Source organism: Xenopus tropicalis, chromosome 4 (genome assembly GCF_000004195.4).
Source record: "Xenopus tropicalis strain Nigerian chromosome 4, UCB_Xtro_10.0, whole genome shotgun sequence".
Lineage (NCBI taxonomy): Eukaryota > Metazoa > Chordata > Amphibia > Anura > Pipidae > Xenopus > Xenopus tropicalis.
In genome coordinates, this window is record NC_030680.2 from 43,109,135 (window position 1) to 43,137,076 (window position 27,942).

Below are 27,942 nucleotides of genomic sequence, written 5' to 3' on the forward strand. Positions count from 1 at the left end.
CTGGACAAGACTGGTGCATTTAATGTGCATGAATGGCATAAATATGGCTTAATCGCAATTTGTGAATATTTGTGTGCAGACTCTGTGAACAAGTTATGCTATCGGAAAAGGTTGGCCAGCAATGAAATCCGATTTAAATTCAGTTGATCAACTGTAAAGATATTTCAAATCTGCAGTTGAGGGAAGGCATCATTTTTGCAAGAGTGCTAGTAGAGAGATTTGTGTCTATAGGAAGAACTTGGTTATGGGTCTTTCCAATGGGTCTGCTGTTAAATATTGTACAGTATAAATTATTTTGTCACTCTCGTTTTTTTCAGATCAAAAAGGATGTATTAAAGGCAAAGGAAAGCTACTGAGGCAGTATATTGCCAAAGATTAGCTACAATAGTGCAAGCAAGAGCTCTATATTTATTTTGCAGAATGCTTTACCATACCTATGTAAACAGCCCTAGAAGCTCTCCCTTTTTATTTAAGTTAGCAGCTGCCATTTTAGCTTGGTCTGACGTCACTTCACTGCCTGCATCTCTCCTGCTGGCTTGTCTCTCACTGCTGAGAGAAGAAGGGAGAAGAGAGGGGGAGAAAGGAGCAAGCTGCGCAGGCTTATGCCGTGCCCTGGAGGTTTTTGCTGAGAGAAGGAATTCTGAAACAGAAACTCGTGTACAGAATAGAACTAAACAAATGCAGTTTTTATTTTCACTGAGGAGAGTGTTCACGAGTTTATGGCTCTATTTACATAGACTTTTCTGATAAAGCTTACTTAGGTTTAACTTTTCTTTCTCCTTTCAGTTCTGAATGGAATAATAAACCTCTATAACCTTAATAGTAAAACAGGGAATTGTGGAAGCTTGGTTTTGTCATCATCATCATTTATTTATTTAAATAGTATCAACAAGTTACGCAGCACTCTACAATAATACATAGTAAAACCCCCATCTAGGATTTTCAGGGAACCAGAAAAAAAGTGGTGCAATGTACAGGAAAATATAAAATCAGGAATATGCATTATATATTTCTGGGACAGCAAAAGAAAGAAAATTGTGTAAAATGCAGGAAAACAATCAGACTATGTAAAATTTAGGTTTTAATGTAGTTGTTGAGAGATTTATTTAACAGAAGTGGGAGGGTACTAATATTATTGGCCAAAACTGTGTGTTTGTATTTTTCCAACTATAATTATTGTAAGTGATAACTACAACTTCATCTATCTTCTCCAGACCTCAACTGTTGGTTCTTTTAAAGCTAGATGAAGACCTTCATGTTAAATATCCACGTCTACTTACATTTTCCTCCCAGCTAAAAGCTGGCAAAGGTTTAACAATAATTGGCACCACCCTTCAAGGAAACTTTTTGGAGAGCTATGGAGAGGTTCAGGCTGCTGAGCAGGTATGTATTTCTAATATGGTTCCACCTCTGCAGAGGTGCAAATGCAAACATTCAGGTCTTTAGCTACTATTTAATATTTGGCAGTTAATGGACTGTTTGTGGCTAAGTATTACTTTATCTGGAACAAACTGTACCTGTTATAACAATCACTATATTTTATGCGTTTTCTAAATACATTTTCAGAAACTTTTATAAGGAAATTATTAAAGTAGGGATAGACACATATTCCTTGTAGTCTGACAAGTGCTACAAATGGAGCAAGACATTTTGTGAAGGTCAAAGTAGAAGTGGGGAGCCTGAAAGTGCTCCATATTGGAACTGTAGATGTAAAATGCCTAACCTCAGAAATTTCTGGTGTCTGAAAGAGACTTGAGAGTTTCCATTCTGAATTGATTTATGTGTAAATATTGATTAGATCTTTTTAAATCTAGGATGACTTGAGAATTGAGGGGCAATTTCATGGTTTCTTTTTTTGTTGAGTAACTCTTATAAAATTTGACCTTGCTACAGGCAGCGTAAGCTCCGATGATTGCACAATTCCAGTAAACAGAAGAACTTTAAGGAATTACAGTTTCCAAATAACAAAAGGACTGAGAACAAAACAGCCATAAAGCTTATCCTTTAAGAAGTTTGTAGGTTTTTAAAGGGGATGTAAATTCATCACATTTTGTTAAGGGGTTCTGAACAGGGAAACTTTTTGGAGAGGGTTCTGAACAGGGTCTGGCTACACTAAGAGATAAGGACTGCTGGTGGTGGCCTAAGTTTCTAGAACAGCTGAGGTAGGGCTGGCTTAGGCTGCCTGTTAGAGTTGAAGATCTTTTATTTTTACCATTATGTGAATAAAAGAATGCATGCATATTGGAAATATACTTAGATTCTAAGAATCTCTTAGTTCAATGGGATGACTTTACATCCCCTTTAACACACTAAAAGATGGATGCTCATTTCTGATAATTTTTCTTTTCTTCCAATCTTGCAGCAGAAAAACACTTTTAGATGCAGCAGCCGTGTTAATTACTTGGTCAGGTTTCATTCCAAACAAGCTTGACAAGTTATGCTTAGAGGGAATAATCTGCTTTCCACTGCCTCAGCAGTTCATAGATGCTTCAGTTACAAATTCTTTCTCAGCTGACATACATTTTTAGTGTTTTTTTCTAAATATGCCTTTTGGCTACCATGCTAATGGCTATTCCTGGCTTGCAGCCAGCTCCCACTGTATAGGCCTTCTTAAGAACCAGATTTTGCCCCCTTTGCACGACATCTTACAGGATAACTCCATCAACTGAAAGGATGGCACCCCTGCACACCCTGGTTATGGAAGTGCATCTGCTTTAGGGCCTCTTAGAGTCTCATAACTTCCAGTGATTTTCAGTAAAAGGATACATTTTTTTTAACTTTTCTTGGAATAAACCATTTTTAAAATGAGTATTTTTCATTTCTTAATGGCATCAGCTGATGCAGAAGAGGAGCAATGAGGTGGAACCTATACACACAGCTGGTCTGAGCAACTCCACATCCATTATATTATTCTTTATTATATGTGTCTGTAGATTTCTCTCTATTTGTCCATCTGTGAAACCCGTAGCATGTCCTTTTGCACTATTCTTAGTAAAGAATGGCGGGGAAATCTTATGTTGAAGAGGGAATCATTGATCTGCAGAATATGAAGGGGAGAATGCAATGAAAGGAATGGTGGAGAACAAGGGGAAGAAGGTAAAAAGGGGAAGCAGAATGGCAGTTGTAATGGTTAACGAAAAATGGGGGGGGGGGTATTGAAAAAAAAATCTAGAGAGTATTACAAAAGTACAGATAGAAAAGGAAAGGACAAATGTTCATCCTGTGATAAAAAAGAGCACTGGAGACAATGCCAGCATTGTGTAAGTGTTTGTTGTTGAGGCATCAGGGGTTAATGTATGCACCTTATCTATATTCTGCAATTATCTTACTGGCTTGTTTAGGTTTAATGCAGTACTCATTATTCACACCTCTTTTTAGTCAGTCAAGAAAGTTTTTCTTGGGTCAACTTAATTATGCCATGAAATATGAATGCACTAGCTTCATTTTGTGGTCTCTAAATGCCAGTTACTTTGGTAATCCTATGGACAAAGCACATCACACTATTCAGTGGACCACTGGCACCCACATTTAGGATGTTTTTTCTTGGTACCTAATGCTATGTAAAGGTAAGATGCTAGAAAGTGAAGCTTTGAGGCGATTTTCAGGTATTTTCATCAAAGCCAGCAATTCTGGTATAGCATTGTGATTTACCCGAATGTGTACTTCCCAAAAATATATGGTTTTGCTGGGTCAACATATTTTTTTGCATTTTTACCCACAAAAATGCAGTACATGTGTTGCATTTTCAGTAGCTGAAGTGATCACCAGGGAAATTTCTATGCTCTAACTTCCTTTTGGGGTCTCTGAATGCAAGATACTTTGATAATTCTATGCACAATAGGCGTCAAACTGTTCAGTGGATTCTAGGCATTCATATTTAAGTTGTTTCTTTTTTTTTTTATTGGTACCTAGTGCTATGTGGGAGAAGCTTGAAATTATATGCTTTAAGGGGATTTTTTTTTAGAATTTTCATATTTTTACAGATACTGTAAGTTCAGAAAAGCATTGATGTTTGGTATTTAAGAGTAGATAGACTTGGCTACCTATTTTGGCAGAATGTGTATATTTTTCAGGGGGTAAACCTAATGTTCTATGATTTATTGCTTTGGATCTAAAGTATGTTGTATTCTTCTGTAGTGTTTTGAAAATTCAGTAATTTACTGCCGGGAGTTTTTGATCTATGAAAGTAAGAAATCTCCATAAAACTCTACTCTACTAAGTGGTATTGGCATGTACTAGAGGCTTTCCGAATCAGTTGCATTTTTGTCCATACAATAAAATATTTTTCTGGTATAAATCCCTTCTTCATAAAAAAAAAGGAGGGGGGACTATTTATTATGCTGTGTAAAAACAGAACAACAAAATTTGCCACTTTGGCAGGCTTCACCACATAAAAACCAGCGTAATTTTTTTTGCTTTTTTCTTCCATCGGAACTTACGTACATTATGTATAACAGTGTAAAATCTGGCGTTTGGATGGCAAGATTTGTCATTTATTTTACGCAGCATAAAAAGTAGGCCCCATAGTGGTATTTATCTGTCATCAAATAAATCATCAACATTTTCTTACAATAGATTCAAAATACTAACAGTTTTATTCGTCATCACAGACCATTAAAAACATGATGGAGATTGAGAAAGTCAAAGGATTTTCCCAGGTTGTGGTTTCCAGCGAAGTTTGTGATGGAATTTCACATCTAATTCAGTCATGTGGACTTGGAGGAATGAAGCATAATACAGTACTGCTGGGATGGCCATATGGTTGGAGGCAGAGTGAAGACCCTCGCTCTTGGAAGACGTTTATTGGCGAGTATTATGTGTGGTATTTTTTAATTGTAGAAAACAAATGTAATGAATATTTTACTTTGTGTGTGGTTGCATAGTTTGCTTTAATTGCTATCTGAGCTCGTCTTTAGCTACACTATATGCTAAACCATTTAGAAAATTCCTTCTGAGGCCACAAGCCTTTTATATGGCCATGGGTCTTAAGGAAATTCTTAAAGCCTTATATTTTATTGTATATATCAGTGCTGTGAATCTTCTGTAGTCCATGAGTCATGGAATTATTCTGGCCTACACGACCACACTATGTTTTCAAACCACACTTTAAACTACACCTATGTTATCAAAATTACTTTTAAGACCATATCCACATTAATGGTGGTAGTACATTACCCATCTCTTATATTAAAACATACCCTTAAATCCATATGCTGCCTCCTCCCGTGGATAGCACAGTAACCCCCAGCACATAATTAAACATTTTACGGACACCTATTTGTAAATGCTAACAACCCCCCACCAGACTTAACTTCGACAAGGAGCATAGAGCAGGCAGAGTATGGCACACACAGGCAGTGTAGAGCAGGCAGAGTATGGCACACACAGTGTAGGGCAGACAGAATATGGGTCACACAGGCAGCATAGGGCAGGTGTATCAGCCGAAACGTTAGTTCACTCTTCTGGCAATAAATAATTTGTTATCTTCATAAGACCTGTGAGTGCGGCTTCCAAGTTCTTTTCCTGTACACTTTTGCTGAATGCTGCACCCAGGCGATTTGAACTTTTTGTTTTGTGAGTGCCGGTAGCCTCGCTATTAATAAATATATATATATATAAGAGCAATACAGGCCAGCACTCACGGGTCTTTGAGAAATAACATATCAAAATAAAAATTAAACAACAAAAAAAATATGGCTACATGGTTTTTTATTGATCCGACGTTTCAGTTCCTAACAGGAACTTTCATCAGGGAAAATAGCACTGTGAATGTATACACACATTTTAAAGGCACCAGATGGCGCCAAAACGCGTTGCTAGGCAACAACCGAATCCAGTAAAGCATATGAAAATACAAACAAAAATCAACATTTATCTAAGAGAAATGTTCACCGGGTTCCAGGAACGTGGCTACCCTGACTGCATACTGGAACAACAACTACAGAGGGCGCTTCAACACACCCAGGATGACCTACTGGAACAACAGAAGGAAACCGGGAAGGATCCCCCATTGATCTTCACTACTACATTCACAGCAGCCTCTAAACAACTCTCTAGGAATATACAGAAACATTGGCCAATGATTACTCAGGATGAGTCCCTCTCACTCCACTTATCTAACAAACCCCTTATGGGTTATAAGAGGAATAGTAGCCTCAGAGACATGCTAGTACGTACTGACTTTAAGAAACAGAACAAAGACCCTTCAGATTGGCTCTCAGCGCATAAAAAATTGGGCTGCTACAGATGCCCGGACTGTGTCACATGCCGCTGTCTCCTTTCGGGCCCCGACTTCCCTCATCCCCACACGGGTAGAAGGTTCAAAATCAAACATCGTTTATCCTGTACTTCTAGCTATGTGGTTTACATCATTACATGTCCATGCGGACTATACTATGTAGGTAAAACAGTGAACATGTTGAAAGAGAGAATCGGTAATCACCGCTCAGCGATCAGCAAAGCCCTGAAGGAGGGTACTTCAATACAGCCGGTTGCTAGGCATTTTGCCCAGCAACGGCATCCACTTCCTACCTTCAAATGCATGGCCATAGACCAACAGCTTCCCCTGTCAAGAGGGGGCAATAGAGATTTGGCTCTTCTCCGCAGAGAGTCCAGGTGGATCCACACATTGGACTGTGTGGCCCCTAGGGGCCTGAATGAGATGTTACCCTTGGGATGCTTCCTCTGACGTAGTATATAGACCCTTTATGTACCTAGTAGCCTTTGAGTATCTCTGAACTAGCTGATGTACTTTATAACCTTTTTCATTTATGTTTATGTGTTCTGTTTTCACTCCCCATGGCTGGCCGCCCATGATTCTGTATGCACATACACTGGCTGATGGGGGAATATTGGACTAGGAAACCCTGCCCACTAACCACCCCCACTGTACCGGTCACAATATGATGGGTAGGGTAGCGAGTATACCCTGCACTTGCACGCACTGTCCCTCTCCGCCTGAGAGCCCCCAATATCCCCCCGCGTGGGGGGGTCCCCAACACACTGTATCCCCCCGCGTGGGGGGGTCCCTGATGCATTGGGCCCATTATCATAACTATAACTCCTCCCCCAAATCGCCTCCGTAACCGACACCCCCTGGAGCACTAGGGACAGCTGTTCGGCGAGTCCTGGGTGTCTCCTGTGGACACTGGTGCCGCAAGCGCTAGTCTGCACAACAGCGCACAAATGGGGACAGCAGGAGAGCCGAACGCTAACTTGGTTGCTAGGCAACGCGTCTCTTAAGCGCGCTGTCCTAGCGCTTCTGGCTGGCACGGCTGATAAAAACTTTTAGGCACAGGGGACTACATGAGGAAGGGGACTTGGGGCATGACATGCTCTGGCGGATCTGGGGGCTCTGGCGATTCTCCTTCAGTGACTCGGGTGAGTGTGGGCACGAACAGGGGGATAGGTGGGGGCAGGTAACTTTCTGGTCCACACTAGTATTCCCTCCAAAACCGGTGGTGCTAGATTTCCTGTTTTGTTTTTAGATCATCTTAGATAAATGTTGATTTTTGTTTGTATTTTCATATGCTTTACTGGATTCGGTTGTTGCCTAGCAACGCGTTTTGGCGCCATCTGGTGCCTTTAAAATGTGTGTATACATTCACAGTGCTATTTTCCCTGATGAAAGTTCCTGTTAGGAACTGAAACGTCGGATCAATAAAAAACCATGTAGCCATATTTTTTTTGTTGTTTCATTTTTATTTTGATATGTTATTTCCCCGTGAGTGCTGGCCTGTATTGCTCTTATATTTGTATTTTTCTGCATAAGCACCCGGGCAATTACCACTCTGTATGTGGTGTGCTTCCAGTACTGGAACTATATATATATATATATATATATATATTCGAACAAGAGGACCGCTTCACACAGGACTTATGAAAAAATGTAGTTTTATTCACGCATCACAAATGGAGACTGACGTTTCGGCCGGACTCCCAGCCTTTCTCAAAGTAACAAACTGTGTAAGTTGCACACCTAAATACATTCAGTGGCGGGAAACAAGGTAATGACATAGGACGTGACGTGTATCCAAACGGACCAATTGTGTGAACTACTCAAACACCAACATTTAAGCTTAATAAACAAAATGAATAAACACAACTGAGTATGTAGTATACAAACATCCCATAGGTGATTCTGACAGAGTTCTCTTTTCTATATACATTCAATAACACACGTTTTTTGTGTAAATCTCCTGGTGGGCCTTCATAAGTAACCTCAAGCTGATCTGGTCAAACCGACGGAGTTACGTCACATATAGGGTATACACCAATCCGTTTCTAAGTGTAATAACCAAGTGCGTTTCTAAGTGTGAGATCTCTATATGTTAAGTTAGAATATACCTACTCTTATATAAGTATTTATAGAGCGGTCTCACCCCCGTGTAACGTAAGCGATCATATCGATGTTGCTAGGGCTGCGCTTGCTTAGTAACAGAGCCTTACGATATACACAACACATGTCAATAGAAAGGGGCCTAGGAAGAATAGATAATAAGGGACAGCAATTGAAACCTTAATCCCAAAGTACCAAAGAGACGTATCAAAGGAATGTGTAAACGGTGTGGAGTAAAAGAAATCAGACTGTACAGCACAGAGTACTTACAGTGTCCGGAAATCCCTTGTATGTAGAAAATGCAGATCGAGCATAGAAAAGAATAGGCAAGTAGATAGATGTCAAGCCATACCGAGATGAAGACTATAGCGAGTTGTAGCGCTTCTATCACTACATGGCATATGTTAGGAAATTCGTATGAATTCGGCAAATGTAAGATCCTATTCCGGACCTAGGAGGGGATATATATATATAAAAATTATTTCCATCTTCTTACAGATGCTGTACGCTGCACAACTGCAGCTCGCTTGGCACTGATGGTGCCAAAAAATGTTTCCTTTTACCCCAGCAACCATGAACGCTATCTGGAGGGAAATATTGATGTCTGGTGGATTGTACATGATGGCGGTATGCTAATGCTCCTGCCTTTTCTACTGAAACAACACAAGGTATAATGGGACTTTTATTGGGGGTATGATAAAGTTTCAGTTAATGTCACAGTTTCATTGTATGGAACAATCTTCTGAAGCAGCACACCAAATTAGTTTTATAGGCTCATATCTATTACATAAATGTAATATTAGTCATCAAAACGATGGGTTGAGGAAAATGTGTACAAAGTGATGAAATGGTATCCAACCCCAGAGAGGATAGCAAAATATATCCCACAAGCCTCCCCACTATGTTGGAGAGGCTGCCCAGAAAACGGGACCTTGACACACATCCTCTGGACCTGCCCCAAACTGAGACCATTCTGGGAAGAGGTCTGTGACCTTATAAAAACAGTCCTAGCACTCACGAGCGACATCAAACCCCCACACCTCCACTTGGGACTACCCATACCAAAACTAAAGCACTCTTCCCAGAAACTAGTCAACCACATAACTACAACAGCGCAATTGGTAGTCACATCCAAATGGAAATCTCAAATAATCCCCACAATAACGGAAGTAATTTCCTGAGTGGGAAGCAATAACCGCTTTGAGCAGATGACAGCCCACATAACAAACAGAGTGTATTTCTCAAAATATGGTCCCCCTGAGAAACTCATTTTATAATAAATGCTACAACCTCCACAGAAGTGACCCGCGCAGAAAGTATGAGCACAAACAACGACAAACCCTAACCCATTCTCTGCACTACCAAAGCTAAAGCAGAAGAAAAACCCCACACTCAGAGTAAAACCCTTAAGACCCTGTTAACACGGGCAAGGCAATTACAATGTTGGTCAAACAAGGAATCAAGCATCATCCAAGTTAACATGTCCCTAATCATTTCATTGGTACCAATTATGTACAATTGTATAAGAACAAATGTTTATATTCCACTATTGAAAGTATATACCTGTAATGTTCTTCATTATTGAAACTATGCAATAAAAATTTGTAAGTTACAAAAAAAAAAACAATGGATTGAGGCCCCACCCACATCTACAGAAAATTCTCCTTGAGGGAAGGGGTTTATAATCATAAATTGAATGAAGCCTTTTTTTTTTTTTACTGCACAAAGCCTGTGTACAATAATTAGGTGTTATGGTAATGCCAGGCCTAAGAAATAATTTTGTAAGAAATGAATTTATTGGCAAAGCCCACAAGCAAATAGCGCATTTGGGAAGAGAAGTAAGTTAAACACAAGGCAGAATTAAGCTGCAGTTTTTAATTAGTAAGTGGCATAACTACTGAGGAAGCAGGCCACCTAAGCAGTGGGTCGACTTCCCCTATAACTGGGCCCACAAGGAGATGGCCCACACTTTTTTGTGTGACCTGTGATTTCTGGAGCTGAGGCCCAGAAAAAATCTTCAGGGATCCCCAGGCCCAGTTAACTCATACACAAGCCAGCCTTAATTAACATTAGTTAATTTAACCTACCTTGGCATCATACAGTGGAGTTTAGAGCTGCCAATTATTCATAATTTAACTTCAGAATCTGTGGAGAAAAACAACTTCCACTCCACAAAGGAAGATACCTAAAAACAACAAGAGAGGAGCACTCCAAGTGTAATAATAATGCTAGAGCACTATCATTTTAGCATTACATTATTTAAAAAATTGTTCCAGATACAATAACAAAAGGAAGAATAGGAGCTTCAGCTTTAGTTTAGTTATCTGTGCATGGGAGAGAGTAGACTATAGATGATTCCAACTGCATTCACCTGCTCATTAATTTTGTCCTTAAAAGCCATGGTTGCTATTTTTTTCCTTGCACATATATTTGCTCAAACATTAAAACAAACAAATAATAAAACTAGAAAAAAATTATATATGGGTATAAACACTACAATGTTTTATGTATACAAATGCAAATTCTGCATTCGATTGGTCTCCGTAGTCAGGCTGCATCCTGGATCTCTTCTTACCTCTCTAACCGTTCATTCACTGTCTCCTATGCTAACAAAACTTCATCTCCAGTTCCTCTTAATGTGGGGGTACCCCAAGGCTCTGTACTTGGGCCGTTGTTGTTCTCCCTCTACACACTGTCTTTGGGAGATCTTATCCGTTCATTTGGCTTTAAATATCATCTGTATGCTGATAATACCCAAATTTACTTTTCAACCCCTTCGTTAACAGTCGAAACTGATACTCAAATCTCTAACTGCCTCCGGGCCATCTCCAATTGGATAAATCAACGCCACCTCAAACTGAACCTAACAAAAACTGAACTAATGATCTTTCCGCCTAAGCCTGGTCCTACCCCCGCCCTGCTTCTCTATCTCTATTGATGGCAACCTCATCAACCCGGTCGATTCCGCGCGTTGTTTGGGGTGATCTTTGACTCCTGTCTCTCCTTCTCTGACCATATTAACACCACTGTCAAAACCTGTCACTTTTTCCTGCGCAATATTGCCAAAATCCGTTCCTTTCTCTCTACTGCAACAGCTAGGCTGCTCATGCATGCTCTCATCCTATCCTGGCTTGACTACTGTAACCTGCTACTAATCGGCCTCCCTAATCCCATCTTTCCCCCCTACAGTCTATATTAAATACTGCTGCCAGAATTCTCCTCCTCTCATCCAGGAGAGTTCAGGCCCTTCCCCTGCTAAAGTCCTTATCGTGGCTTCCTATTAAACAAAGAATATCCTACAAACTCCTTCTCTTAACCTTCAAAGCCCTCCATTCCTCTGCTCCTCACTACATCTCTTCCCTTGTGTCTCCGTACGTTCCTGGCCGACTCCTTCGTTCCTCGCAGAGCAATCGTTTGGTTGCGCCCCCCACTACTACTGCTATTTCCCGCCTTAAACCTTTCTGCCTTGCTGCCCCTTACATTTGGAATGCCCTCCCTGATTTCCTCCGGAGAGAATCCTCCCTCAGTCTTTTTAAAACCAAACTAAAAGACTACCTTTTGGAGCACTCACCTACCACCTGACCAGGGAACTAGCACTTATATTGTAATGTCACCCACTGTGACCTACAACACTTATTTGCCTGTTTGTGTCTGTAAGTTACCCTCCCATATAGATTGTAAGCTCTGCGGGGCAGGGACCTCCATCCTCTTGTGTCTTTGACTCTTATCTTATTACAATTTTATCTTTTATTTATTTCTGCTTATTGTAATACTTTATATGTATTTATCTATTTTAATACCCCCTGTTTATATTAATGTATTCTACTGTACAGGGCTGCGTACATAAGTAACGCTTTATAATTAAAGATATACATACATACATACATACTTTTATAGGAAAAAGACAGGTAAAACTAGGTAAGCTTTATCAGAAAGATGTATGTAAATACACCAATAAGTGCAGTAATGATGAGTCCTTTGTGAAAAGAAATGCCACATTTCTTTTCTTCTGTTCTGTACGCATGGGTTATGGTATCAGACTTCCTTCTCTCAGCTCAAACCACCAGGCCACAGGCTTGAGCTTGCTCCTCTTCCCCCTCCCCTCTCCCTCCTTCCTTCCCTGCTGTAATCTGAGCTAACAGCTAGGAGCCAGCAGTGTGTGAGAGACGCAATTGAAGGAAGGAAGTTAAACCTTCAGGTAAATTATAGTGCTTTGTCTTCATAGTATGGCTGCAGCAGGTGGGAAGGTTTCTCAGAAATATACCAGTAAAACATCTAATATTTTAAGCAGTCCATTAATTTTTAGTAGCAGGCAGATATCAAGGTCCTTTGTAATGGCTCTACAAGTTGATCTTTGTTAAAAGCATTCATATCACTTGTAAATGAATCACATGTACATTTTCCCTTGATAAAAACAAAATTCCCTTTTCTATACAAATTAAGCAGACTGTATTGTTTCATTGTCTTTTGCAAGGTGCATCATGAAGCACAGGAATGCTTCTAATTGTAGTGGTGAAACGAATTAATTGTGTTGCCCTATTTTGGACCAAAGACACCATTGCATCTGCTCATCTGTATTTTTATGTCACATAAAGTATATTTGGTGGGTTATAATGATATGTTTGTCTCAACTAAGAAGAAACCTTTTGTGTTTAGTACTTCTGCAGGTGTTTGTTAAAATGTGGCCATTGCTAAAATGTAGTTAGACCTTCCAGATGAGTTTGTAAAACAGTTTTTTTTTGTTTTTTTTTAATTTTTTTTATCATGTTTTAAAATTAGCAGCCATTCATACAGCTGTTAATATAATATGTTTTTTTGTGGCAGGTCTGGAAAAAGTGCAAAATGCGCATTTTTACTGTGGCTCAGTTGGATGACAATAGTATCCAAATGAAGAAAGACCTGGCAACATTCCTTTATCACTTGCGTCTAGAAGCAGAAGTTGAAGTAGTGGAAATGGTAAGTCTAAATGAGCCTTATGTTACAGCAGTACAGTTTACTGTATATGTCCTGTCAACTGTAAAACCATATAGTATTTTATTTTCTCTTCTACAAGCACAATAGTGACATCTCTGCATACACATATGAGCGGACACTGATGATGGAGCAGCGATCACAGATGCTTAGACAGATGCGTCTCACAAAAACAGAAAGGGATAGGGAGGTAGGTCCTGCCATGTTGCAATATGTTTCTAGTGATCCAGTTAAAATCTTAATAAAGATTTCTGTTCCGAATTAGGCTCAATTGGTGAAGGATAGAAATTCCATCATTCCTGTTGAGAGTTACTATTCTGATGAGGAGGATGAAGAGCCAGAATTGGAGCTAGCTAAGATACATATGACTTGGACAAAAGATAAATATAATGCTCAATGGAAAAACAGAAACAATGAAACAATGCATTTTAGGGAGCTTGCAGATATAAAGCCGTGAGTTGTTTATGCTTTTTTTTTTTTTTTTTTTATTCTTTAATATTCTTTTAAATTAATTTGGTGTCAGTTTTATGGCAGGTGATAAGGATAGGACTGCATTGTGTGCATTGACACTCTAACAAATTGCTTTAATGGGTAGAGGGAAGGTTGAATAATTTCCCTTTTCTTACCTCAGCTGCTGACCTGTAGAATACTGTTACTCTGACCCCCTCTCTTAGCTGGGCCCTTACTAAAATGTAAAGCTGAAATGTATTAGGCACCAGGAACCTTGGGTTCCCCAACTACAGCACGCGGGCCGGATACAGCCCCCCACAGAAATCCTGTCTGCTGTCGCATCACAATGCTCCCCCTCCCTAATAATTACGACTCCCCGCTGGCTCTCAGGTAGGAGAGCAGTATTTATTTGCAAGTGGGTGGGGGCCCTACCGAAGATTTTTTTTTTTTTTTTCTTTGTGGCTTGGCTCAGTGTTGAATATTTAGGGGCCACTGCCAGTGATAGTCAGGCCAGGAAAAAAAACTATTGTTTTTTCCAAACTATAGTCCAGCCCCCCAACAGGACCGTGAACTGGCCCCCTGTTTAAAAAGTTTGAGGACCCTTATATTAAACTGTAACAAAGATACTTGAGAACAACAAATGCCCCAGTGCTCCGTATCTGACCAAAAAGGGGCAGGCAAGAATGAGGCAGCCTTTGGGCACCGCAAATAAAATCTGGCTCTGGAAGCAATAACAAATGAGTGCTGTAGTAACTATTAAGTAAATACAGAGGATCAAGCTTTTTATCCATAATAGATAAAATTTGTTAAGTATTATTCTTACCAGTAAAGTGACACCTTGTCACTTTCCAGTGCTTTCCAGTTGAAGGATAAGAAATTGTCTTAGTTGTCTTTCCAGGTGTGTGTTCCTACACATGGGCAAGGGGTTGCTACTTTCACACTTTTCCTCAGGAGAACTTTACCATTCTTGTTAGCTGGCATATCTAAAGCACAGCCCCTGTGAGACAGAAATTACTAACCTACTGTATATGTTCATACTGTATGTACCTAGAATTTGCAGTTCCACCCAGTCATGGATAACTTCAAGGCTCCATGCCTGGGAGGATGGTAATGGACAGTTCTGGATGTTGAATTAGTAAAAAATGGCAATTTGTTAGGTTTAATGGCAGACAATCAAGAGTATACCTGTGTTAATGTGGCCATACACAGGCCAATAAGTGCTGCTGAAAGACCATGCAGGGGGCCTCCAACGGGCATAAGTGAATGCCTGGTCATCCTAAGCTTGTCCACATCTAGTAACCCAGATATTTGTTTTCAAATAGCTGACTACTGCATGCTACTTGTTCTTTGGTTGCTGTTGATTACTAGATAATTAGCAAACTTGGGCCTTTTTATTACATAACCCCCAGTGAGAGATTTTTACTATGAATTTTGCCATGTTTAATTTTAGGTTGTTAGCAAAAAGAAAATGTTCTGACTCAAACTGCATCTACTTTTCAATAGCCTGCTCCCCCAATCCTAATAGACCAAGCCAATATTTTCAGCATTGTGCCAACCAGGTTCTTACTAGCAATACTACCATTAGGAGAAAGTGGAGTCAAATGTGCTTCTTTCACACCATGAGCCAGAAAATATGGGTTATGTGTTGCGAGAGTTTTAGCCAAATAGGTTTAAATGTAGTAAACAACAAAATGGAGCTACACCAATAATTTAAGATATCTTTAGGTGAGAACATTTGAAAGGGTGATTAGTTCTCAAGTGATTCGTTTACAAGTTATATGAACCCATGTAACAAGGTGTTCAACAAGTAGAGCCATTACAGAGGACCTTGATCTCTGCCTGCTACTAAAATTTAATGGACTGCTTAAAATATTGGACGTTTTACTGGTGTACTTCTGAGGAACCTACCTATCTGCTGCAGCCATACTATGAAGACAAAGCACTACAATCTACCTGCTAATGGCAAAGCTTATGCACACATTTGTCCTCTAGTTACTGCCAATAGGTGGACGTTACTGCCAATAGGTGGATGCACAGACATTTCAAATCCTCTTCCCACATTTTTTCACTTTTGTCTTAATTTTACTGGCTGCAGGATATGTCTCTCTAAACTCTGGGCTTTGCTCCATACCAACTTATATGCATTTGTATTTCTGTCCCTTTGCTTAAAGCCTTTTTATTATTCTACTGTCCTAACCTCATTCAGATTCCAACTCTTGCTTCTTCCTGCCTTCTTGTGCCCTTCTTAATGTCTGCTGTTTAACTAATATATCAGCATTCATCCATGATTTTCTTTTGCTCTAAATCATTTTTTTTTTCTTGCGCTAAGAATCCTGGCTTTCCCAGAATGATACCACCATCGAGGCTGCAGAATGACATTTTTTCCTGTATTGTGTCATATGTTAGTCCCTTAATCTGGGGAGACTGTCTAATTAAAATGGCCATGGCTTAATTTGCTAGGGGTTAGTGGACAGTCTTGTCCAAAAATGCACACAACGGCAGAGATGAAAATAAATGCAGAGAGCAAATTTACCAGTAAATAAAATATTTTTATTAAGCTCATCTAGATAACTTGTTTATGAATCCCTTTGGAACAAATCACACTTGCAACTGCTCACCCCTAGCAAATACTTTCCACTAAAAATATTTTAATAGCAAGAGTAAGAGCTGGGGACTAATGCACACAGGTCTGGGAGTCACAACTGATCTGAATTGTTTAACCAGCAAAAGTAATCAGCCAGTTGTGGCACAGGATAAGAGCAAACAGTAAAAGAGTAAACATGCAGTAAAGTGACTTAAAAAGTTTGTTTACATAAGAGTTACAAGACTTCAGGGAGAACGGATAATCAATGCCAAGTAGGGTTGGCGCGTGTCTGGTGATCACCTGGACAACCCTATTTTTCTGCTGTCCGGGTGAAAACTGCCTGTCCAGATTTCCAAATTAGGAAATCCGGACAGGATTTTTAAGTTAATGACATGGCTATCAGCCCATCACCATGTCAAAAGCTTTCCGCTTGATGTCATAACCACACCCCAAAACATCACTTACCCTGCCCATGCTGTCATCTGCCTGGAATTTCAAGCCACAAAAGCATCGCTAGTACCAAAAGGTCACTTCTCTTTTGGTACCCCCATCCAGAAGTACTTTTCTACATGTACTCATAAACAGAGGTACACACAGGTCTATAGAAGCAGATTTACTTATGTTTGGATGCTACTGAATTTATATGCATCACAGTCTGACTTTTTTGGGGGGGGGGTTTGTATCATCACAGGGACCAGTCTAATGTTCGACGGATGCACACTGCAGTTAAACTAAATGAGGTCATAGTGACAAGGTCACATGATGCCAAATTAGTTCTTCTCAACATGCCAGGTCCCCCCAAAAATACAGATGGGGATGAAAACTGTATCCTTTCATTAAGATATGTTTCTGTTGATTTATATGTATGTGTGGTTTGCAAAATCGTTTGCAGGAACATTACATGGCGAAAAGTATGTGTACACACCAACATCACCCCCAGAACATTTTCTTTAGAAATCAGATGCATTAATATGGATTTTGCCCCCCTTTTTTGCGGCTATAACATCCTTTACAGCATTACAATTTATTTCAAAGGTGTTTAAAGGAACAGTAACATCTAAGAATGTAAGTGTTTTAAAGAAATGGCAGTACAATGTACTGTTGCCCAGCATTGGTAACATTGGTGTGTTTGCTTCAGAAACACTACTATAGTTTATATAAAAAGCTGCTGTGTAGCCATGGGGGCAGCCATTCAAGCACAGGATACACAGTAGATAACAGATAAGCTGTGCTTTCAATGGCTGACCCCGTGGCTACACAGCAGCTTTTTTATATAAACTGTAGTAAAGTTTCTAAAACAAAGGCACCAGTTGTACCAGTGCAGACCATAAGTACATTATAGTTTAATTACTTTGAAACACTTTTATTTTTTGGTGTTGCTGTTCCTTTAATGAGTTCAGGTCTAGGATCTGTGTTTTTCCAAACACTTACAAACTCGGTAAGCTTTTTTTTTTTTATGGGCCTCACACTATACACAGAAGCATTGTTTTCTAGAATGTTTTCTAGAATGTCATTGTATGCTGCAGCATTCTAGGGAACCACCCAATAACTGTTTTTTGCATATAGAAAAAAATGTAATCCAAAGCAAATTTACAATGTACGTTAAAAATACTTCAATCTTTTGAATGTTTTTTGTAAATGTAATTTGTATAACAGTAGTATTTGTTCATCCCTTTCTATTCTCTGGATCTGACAGAAGTCAGGACTCCTCCGGCCCATCTAGCCAAAAGTGCAGAGAATGTAAACAGATTTCAATAGCAATTACATTTACAAATACATTAAAACCATTGAATTTAATTATTATATATTGGAAAGTTGATTACTTTTTGTTTCACTAAAATTACAGTTTTTAGTTGAAGGAATACTGTCCCTTTGCTAGAATTAAGGGGACAAGCTAGAATTAAGGGGACAAGCTCAAACCATGAAATGTATCCCTAGACCTTTATTTCTCTACTACCAAATTTGGCAGTATGCATGCAGGCACTTAGGGGCACATTTACTAAGCTATTTTGAGATAATGTCTGGGTTTTTTGTTTTTTTTACTTCAATTTAATTTTGAAATTTTACGAATGGTTTTTTAGCAGTACTCGAACTTTTTGTGGAACAATGTCGGGAACATCGAGTACTGCCGAAAAACTGTTCGTAAATGTCCTGTAACTAAGTGTTTGAGTTCTTTTTGGAAAACTCGAATTCTTTGATAAAACAATATCGGAAACATCAAGTTTCTTGGGAAGTTTTATCGAACAATTCGAGTTTCCCAAAAAGAACTTAAACACTTCGCAATTCGGGAATACAGATTTGCAGGTTTGATCTGTCAAGTACCCTTGAGTCCTATGGAAGGCTTCAAATAATAGACATGTTTGAGTTTAAATCAAAAATGGTAAAAAAGATGAATATTTATTGTCAGCTTGTCCTTTTGCTACACACTGTCATGGGGAAGTTAACCACATGACTTTTGTTGGTTTGCTACACACTTTCAAGGGGAAGTTAAACCCAAGAGTGGTTTACAAAACACTTTCAAGGGGAAGTTGAATCCAAGTGGTTTGCTTAACACTTTCAAGGGGAAGTTAACCCCATCATTGTTTTCTTTTTCACACTTTGAAGGGGAAGTGAAGCACATTTTTCATACACGCATTTCAAGGGGAAGTTATATCATTTCCTGTTTTCCCTTCAATTCATGGCACCTTACTGATTGGCCCAGCAACTTATACCTCTTCAACTTCTTGCCTTTTACAAATTTATCTCATCTTGAACCAAAATAAAGACAAACATTTTTCAAGTTAAATATATTTTAATGAAAATATTAAATCAATACTTACAAAATCCAACAAGATATATTGATGACAAAGTTGTAATGTTTTAAATATATATATATATTTTGACAATTTCCACAAGAAATATAAATAGATAATTTAGGCCTAGGGGGCATCAGAAACACAGCCTGAGCATCCTTTTCAGCCTATAACGGCCCCGTTTGACCCCTAAAGGACCAAGCCTAATAAAAGGTTGCTTGTTTGCTGCCAAGCACTTGTTGCATGACACTTGATGCACCCCTACAGCAAGATATTATGATAGAAAAAAAAATGCCTGACATAAACAGTATTTAACATCTATGGCCTTTGTAAACATTGTGTGCCCTTTTTAAAAAAAATCACAAATACATGATGTAAGTGCTGGGCTGCATAAGGCCCTGGAGGGCCAGGTATTATTAAAGTGCATAGTAGTACAACATTCAATTGAATGTAAATAGGGATACCTTCCACTTGTATAGAGAAAAAGTATTCTACAGGGAGTGTTCAGGATCAAAATAACAAATATAAGGAGAATGATTTGTGGAAAGTTACCACCAAGTGATCAGTAATTAAATAAAACGTAACTTTTATGTTTAGGACACCCATAAACATAGTGTACCAGGAGGCCGCTTCAGGGAATTAAATCATGGTAACTAACAATGGGCTGAAATCCTTAATGCACCCACAATCACCTTTGACACCAATTAGTATAACAAAGAAAGGAGGTATGATGTGTTAAAAGTGAAGGAAAGGTCAATAGAAGGGGGGAGGGCAGAATCGCTAGCCCTTGTGACGTCATTTCATTACGTTGAGTGCGTCATTATGGTTTACACACGTGGTGCGTCTCCATGGTGATGCGCAAATTTACATGTCAGTCCAACTATATAGAAATATCATGATAGATTATCAAAATTAACTAAAAAAAAAAATGTATGTATGTGTATATATATATATATATATATATATATATATATATATATATATATACAGTGGAGGAAATAATTATTTGACCCCTCGCTGATTTTGTAAGTTTGTCCAATGACAAAGAAATGAAAAGTCTCAGAACAGTATCATTTCAATGGTAGGTTTATTTTAACAGTGGCAGATAGCACATCAAAAGGAAAATCGAAAAAATAACTTTAAATAAAAGATAGCAACTGATTTGCATTTCATTGAGTGAAATAAGTTTTTGAACCCCTACCAACCATTAAGAGTTCTGGCTCCCACAGAGTGGTTAGACACTTCTACTCAATTAGTCAACCTCATTAAGGACACCTGTCTTAACTAATCACCTGTATAAAAGACACCTGTCCACAGAATCAATCAATCAAGCAGACTCCAAACTCTCCAACATGGGAAAGACCAAAGAGCTGTCCAAGGATGTCAGAGACAAAATTGTAGACCTGCACAAGGCTGGAATGGGCTACAAAACCATTAGCAAGAAGCTGGGAGAGAAGGTGACAACTGTTAGTGCGATTGTTCGAAAATGGAAGGAGCACAAAATGACCATGAATCGACCTCGCTCTGGGGCTCCACGCAAGATCTCACCTCGTGGGGTGTCAATGATTCTGAGAAAGGTGAAAAAGCATCCTAGAACTACACGGGAGGAGTTAGTAATGACCTCAAAAGAAAACCATTGGAAACACATTACACCGCAATGGATTAAAATCCTGCAGGGCTCGCAAGGTCCCCCTGCTCAAGAAGGCACATGTGCAGGCCCGTCTGAAGTTTGCCAATGAACACCTGAATGATTCTGTGAGTGACTGGGAGAAGGTGCTGTGGTCTGATGAGACCAAAATAGAGCTCTTTGGCATTAACTCAACTCGCTGTGTTTGGAGGAAGAAAAATGCTGCCTATGACCCCCAAAACACCGTCCCCACCGTCAAGCATGGGGGTGGAAACATTTTGCTTTGGGGGTGTTTTTCTGCTAAGGGCACAGGACAACTTATTCGCATTAACGGGAAAATGGATGGAGCCATGTATCGTGAAATCCTGAACGACAACCTCCTTCCCTCTGCCAGGAAACTGAAAATGGGTTGTGGATGGGTGTTCCAGCACGACAATGACCCAAAACATACAGCAAAGGCAACAAAGGAGTGGCTCAAGAAGAAGCACATTAAGGTCATGGAGTGGCCTAGTCAGTCTTCGGACCTTAATCCAATAGAAAACCTATGGAGGGAGCTCAAGCTCAGAGTTGCACAGAGACAGCCTCGAAACCTTAGGGATTTAGAGATGATCTGCAAAGAGGAGTGGACCAACATTCCTCCTAAAATGTGCGCAAACTTGGTCATCAATTACAAGAAACGTTTGACCTCTGTGCTTGCAAACAAGGGTTTTTCCATTAAGTATTAAGTCTTTTTTTGTTAGAGGGTTCAAAAACTTATTTCACTCAATGAAATGCAAATCAGTTGCTATCTTTTATTTAAAGTTATTTTTTCGATTTTCCTTTTGATGTGCTATCTGCCACTGTTAAAATAAACCTACCATTGAAATGATACTGTTCTGAGACTTTTGATTTCTTTGTCATTGGACAAACTTACAAAATCAGTGAGGGGTCAAATAATTATTTCCTCCACTGTATATACATACACCATGCATGAAGGACTACCTATAAATTAAGTGATATATTTGTAATCCACAAATAATTGCATATTAAAATCATGATTTATTCTTATATAGTGTTTGTATTTAATTTTTAATTATGATTATATGAAGTGGTAATAATTAAATCATAATATCAGTATTGAATACAGGTGATATTATGTGAATTAAGATCATATAAAAGTGTTAAGAACAATACTTTAATTTAATCCACCAGATCCTAGAGCATCCATAAGGAAGAATATTTTTGTCTTTTAGACATATATTATTTTAGATGTAGTACACGAGGATTGGTGTGAGGCTCCGGTTTGGTCTTCTGAAAAATATAAGTAGTACATTGACATAAGAATATATTCATAAATGCTGCTGGGTCTCTTGTCTGTCTCTGGCTGTGGGCCTTTTGCGCTGCGCTTGAGCTACAAGTTCACAGAAGTAAAAGAAAAGGAATGCTCAACAAGGTTAGAAAACAAAGGACAAAGCCACAAAACAACATTCTGGATTCCCCAGGGATTCCAAAACAAGACAAAAGCCATTAAAAAAGCTGGAGGTAAATCACTTCCCATAATTAATGTGGTGAGATTCAGCCGTAACAGCTGCAGGTCATGTAATCTCTTTGAGGGGCATGTGGGCAAACAGGGGTACTAGTAAGACTATTATGTGAGACCCACACTGCAAAGTAACAAATATTTTAAATAAAATGAAGTGTTTATAAAAAAAAAAAATCCTACTCAGATGCCGTTTTGGCTGTGGACATAATGTATCCCATCTCTGTATCATTGTTGCACCCAAATACATATTCAGCATAAGTAACAAGCAGAGATTTACAATTGCTGCCCATCTTCCTTCCTCCCCTCTGCCCTGGCCCATCCTGTCTACACTGCACTCCCCCCCCCCACCCTCCCCAACTACACTAAGCTCTAAAACCCAACTCGACATTTCGTACAAGCGAGTAAGGCATTACCTGGGATATTTCTAAATACAGCACTTAACGAGTTTAATAGAACTTTATCCAATCTCTAGTTTATGCAACTTTCAAGGCCAGAAAAACCTTAGTTTTAGTATATGTGCACCTTGGTGTAGTGTTCCTCTTGCATCTGCCAAACCCAGATTCATCCATCACACTGCCAGATGAGAACACCTTCCCACTAATCCATAGTCCAGTGGTGGCGTGTTTTTTACCACTCCAGCTAATGACTGGCATTTTGTGTGAGAATCTTAGTCTTGTGTGCAGGTGCACACAAATAAAAACCGTTGCAGTGTTGTAGTGCAATGTTATCTTATCAGACAAAAGTCAATACCACTCAGCACATTTCATCAGTGTGTCCTGACTTTCTCAATTAGTACCAGTTTTGCCCTTTAAAAGTCAGAGATACCAATCAGTCCATATAGTTCTGTTTCCAGCCCTTTGTATAGTGAGCACCAATTTTCAAGTTGGCAGGGCAGGTCTAGCTGGGCAGAAATTTGATGAACTGATCTGATGGACAGGTGGCATCCTATGACAATTAGAAAGTCATGTTTGGCCCAAGAGGATTGCCTTCTTCAACCACACCCATTAATAACAGTTGCATAAAATTAAGCAAAGGTCTAATAAGTGTCTACATATTCTTAGGTATGTACTGGATTTTATATAGATGTGAGCTCCTTAAAATAGCTGGCATGTTATATGCATTTAATTTTGCATATAAATGCAGAAAGTGTTTTCTAAAAAGGTTCTTTGTTACAAACATGTATTGGAATTTTCTATTATCTTTAAACAACCTTAACAACCTTTAAAAAGACATGGAATTTCTTGAAGTACTCACTGAAGGTTTGGAGAGGGTCCTGTTGGTACGTGGGGGAGGACGAGAAGTAATCACCATCTATTCATAATCCACTGTTTCTGACATACAACTTTGAACTTTGCCTTCAGATTAAGCTTATAAACAAGCAGGAAAAAAATATCTTAGACTAATTTTACATCTTTGGTTTGAAGGATCTATAAATCTACGAAAGCAATGAACTACAGCACAACCCATGGTTATAAAGACTGTGCCTTGTCTATAAAGCAAAAGGTATAGATATTCAGCCGCTACCTTATTTTCACATATTTATTACGTTAGTACTCGTTTTAAAAGGGTTAGTGCAAGTTTGAAAGTGGCATTCTTAAGTTAAAAAGTAACTTATTTTCACTAAATTTTTTAATGAAGTAGTCAAATTAAAATTACATAACACAAAAGTAGTACTAATTTACATTATTTTCCCTTAGCCCTTCTACTAACATCTTCTACTAAATCCTCGCAGTTGTACCTTGAGTTGAATAGCTTGCCATGAAACCTGTACCTACATCTGCAGGCAAAATATTACTCATTTTACGGTGTTGTTACAAACTTAAAAGTCATGTTTAAATATTGAGTGACCCTCAAACATGCATTAACTCTTTTTTTCTACTAGTAATCTAGGCATTTGTCTAAGAAAACATTAAAGAAACCTCCAATTATATGTAAAAGTATAAATATTAGAAAGAAAGAGGCGGTGTCTCAATAAAAACATATGACCTTGTTGCAGGCCTGGACTGAGATTAAAAAGCCCTAAGCCCTGGCATTTATAGCACACAGATCTAAAGAGCCCCCACCAGTCCACTAAATATTGACTGTCTGTGCCATCTTACAGCAGCCCCTCTGGCATTTGCCAGAATCCAAAGATTGCCAGTCAGTGCCTGAACACTATTCTGAAAAGAAAAGAAGTCAAATAAAATCCTTTTTTTATTGTTTGGCATGAATTGGGTTAAAGTAATTAAAGTCAAATAAAGACTCCTTTTTTTTTTTTTTTTTTTTTTTTAAACCTTCATCTAATCATGCATCAGATCAATTCCTAGGAATGTGCTTGTATGTGCAATTATGCAAATATCCATACCAGTCTTTCTTCTGAGGGTACCCACACTTCACACTGACTGGATAACACAATCCAGTTTGAAGCTGGCCTTATACAGGAATTTTCTCAATTAGTAATTAAAGTATATTTACATGTTTTAGCCCATTCATTGTACTTTCATTGTCAGACAGTTTTTGAATATTTTGATATCTTTCACTTTAGGGGCCTTTCGTGGGGAAGGGGGGGACTTTTAGGGAAATTATATTTTCAAGACAGCCTAAGCTTTCAAAATATACTAGAATTGTTGTGTAATACCACTTCTGTTACAGGATATAGGCTTCTAAATGTTTTTAAAAATGAAAAAAAAAGTTTCCATATATTTTTCAAGTATTTTTCAGAAATATACATTTTTATGCACGAAAATACAACTGATTTGGAAAGCCCCATGTCTCCTGAATGCACCAATACCAAATATTTATAGTTTTATAGAGATTTCTTACTTGTATAGGTCAAAAACACCAAGACGTAAACCAAATTTCCACATCACTGCTCCAGAAACTGCATACTTTTTCAAGGCCAAAAATTCCACTAACAGTAAGTTAACCCTGAAAAACTGTCTGTGTGCTTCAAACTACCAAGTTGCAATGCTTTCCTATATGTATCCGTTTGTGAAATCTTTGAAAAATTGTTTCAAAGCTTCAAATCTACAGCATCTTATATTATTTTAACCAGATAAAACTTCCTAAATATTAATGCCAGGCATTCACTGAGCAGTTCGTACAATATGTATAGATTTACCTAAGTATGAATGTAGGGTCCCCAAAATGCAAAATCGACACATTTACATTATTTTATGTGGGATAAAGCTATGAAAAAGTAAGCTTATCGCAGAAAACCATATATTTTTGGAAAGTACACATTCCCTCAAATCTAAAATGGGCACATTTCTTTCTACTCCAAGCCGCAAAGCTTTCCTAAAGTTGGCGATTTTGATGACATTTCCAAAAAGCACCTCAAAGCTTTCACTTTGCAACACTGTATCTCCCACATACCATTAGGTACCAATATAAAAAAAATCATTAATTTAGGGGCCCCAAGGTAAACATACCCCTTATGATCTATCATTTCAGTTACTGCAAAATCAACACATTAGCAACATTTTATGTGGGGTAAACCTACAAAAAAAGTATGTTCATTCTAGAAAACCATATATTTTTGCAAAGTACACAAATTCAAAATGGGTACACATGTATTCTACTCCAAAGCCACAAAGCTTTCCAAACTTTGGCAATTTTGATGAAATTTCCAAAAAATCACCCTAAAGCTTTGCAGCATCTTATTTCCAACAGTCATTAGATAACCATTTAAATCACTCTAAATATAAACACCAGAGGTCTACTTAAAAGTTTGATGCCCACTGTACATAGCTTTATCAAAGCACGTGGCATGTAGAGACCTGAAAATATACCTTGTGCATACTATTTTAATAGCTTACATTTACACTAGTTCATAAACACATGGCAGTTTTTTGGGTTTTTTTTTTTAAAGTATACAATCAGACAAATCCAAAATGGCTAAATATATGTTTCTACCCTAAACTACTGAACAGCAAAGCTTTTTCTAAAGTTAGCAGTTTTTGTGGCATTTCTGCAAATTGCCTAAAAATGTTGCAATTCACCACATTTATGAAAATAGTGCATATGGATTTTTCTGGCCTGCCAAATCCGTTTCTGCAAAAAGAGACCCATGACTGAATAATACGTGTTGTAAGATGCACTAACTGTATAGAGACCCAAAGAATACAATATATTCTTGAATAGTACACATTCTGAGGAATCCAACATGGGTGAAGACAACTTTTTACACCAAAGTACCAATGTGCAAAGCTTTACTAGAGTTAGCATTTTTTATGACTTTTCTGAAAATCACCTACAAATGTTTGAATCTGCCACATTTATCTCACAGAATTTCTTACATACAATGACACATCACCTTAAATATGAACGTCAGAGGTTTACTTAACAGTTTGATTCCCAATATGCATAAATTTACCAAAGTATGTTATATGTACAGACCCCAAATTAAAAATAGTGCATATGAATTCTTTCAGCTGCCAACTTAGCCTCGGCAAACAAGACCTTGTGCTTTGTGTATTAAGGGGCGTATTTATTATGCTGTGTAAAACTAATTTGCCGGAAAAACGGAGTAAAAAGCTGTGTAAAATAAATGGAAAAGTTCGCCATCTGAACGCCGGATATTACGCCGTTATTTTCCATAAGTTCCGGTGGAAGAAAAAACATGTAAAACAATTACGCCGATTTTACGCCATTTTTACACGGCGAAGCCTGGTGATGTGTGGCGAATTTTCTCGCCGTTTTTTACACAGCATAATAAATATGCCCCTAAGTGTCATAAGGCCCCCAAACTGTAAAGAGACCCCCAGAAAACAATATATTTTTGGAAAGTACACATTCAGCCAAATCCAACATGTACACCAAAGTACCAATCTGCAAAGCTTTCCTAAAATTAGCGGATTATAGACATTTCTGAAAATCACCTAAAAATGTTACACTCATTTACGCATTTATCTCACACAAGTTCTTACATACAAACGTCAATCACCCCAAATATGAATTCCAGAGGTCTACTGAACAGTTTGATTTTCAATATGCATAGGTATACCAAAGTATGCGGTATGTACAGACCCCAAAATGAAAATAGTCTAAATGAATCTTCTCGCCTGCCAACTCTGCTTTTTGCAAACATAGCCCGCTGCAGCGTATTATGTGCCTTAAGTCTCCCCATCTGCTCAGGGCCCCTCAGAAAACCATTTATTATTGGAAAGTACACATTCTGATGAATTCAAAATAGGTAAAGACATCCTTCTACACCAAAGTACCAAACTTGCAAAGCTATGCTAAAAAAATTAAATGCAATAAAACCACAATAATTATGCAAATCCATAGAACAGTGTAATTTGTGGTGAAAATACCTGCCAAAATACCAAGAGTGTTTGTGTATACTTATGTTTACACATCTAAAGGTTGTGTGTAAGTTTATATGAGTGTCTAAGGGGCACATTTACAAAAACACGAACGCTCCGAGCGTATTTTCGCAGATTTTTTCGGGCGTCCGCACGACTTTTTCGGATGTTTGCACGAAAAAATCGGAAAGGTTTTACCGCTGTTTCCAATTGTTCAGTACGAAAATTTCGTGACTTTCGGATCGCCAATACGATATTATCGTGACTAATACGATTTTTTCGTAAGCATTTTCGGGATATTTGCGATCTTACGAAATTTTAGTTTCCAATACGATTTTTTCCCATTCATGATTCGGATTCGTGGATTAGTAAA

The 27,942-nt window shown here is 38.5% G+C and overlaps 1 protein-coding gene across 1 annotated transcript in view; it reads left to right on the forward strand.

The window, feature by feature from the left end:
* Positions 1-24,751, forward strand: part of slc12a4 (solute carrier family 12 (potassium/chloride transporter), member 4) — an 86,854-nt gene extending 62,103 nt beyond the window's left edge. Inside the window, exons 17-24 of the mRNA XM_002942670.5 lie at positions 1,215-1,383; positions 4,611-4,806; positions 8,837-9,006; positions 13,163-13,294; positions 13,392-13,499; positions 13,575-13,762; positions 17,035-17,168; positions 23,514-24,751. Coding sequence (XP_002942716.1) covers positions 1,215-1,383; positions 4,611-4,806; positions 8,837-9,006; positions 13,163-13,294; positions 13,392-13,499; positions 13,575-13,762; positions 17,035-17,168; positions 23,514-23,605 — 1,189 coding nt within the window. The 3' untranslated portion in view covers positions 23,606-24,751. The remainder of the gene's footprint in view (positions 1-1,214; positions 1,384-4,610; positions 4,807-8,836; positions 9,007-13,162; positions 13,295-13,391; positions 13,500-13,574; positions 13,763-17,034; positions 17,169-23,513) is intronic.
* Positions 24,752-27,942: the final 3,191 nt, after the last annotated feature.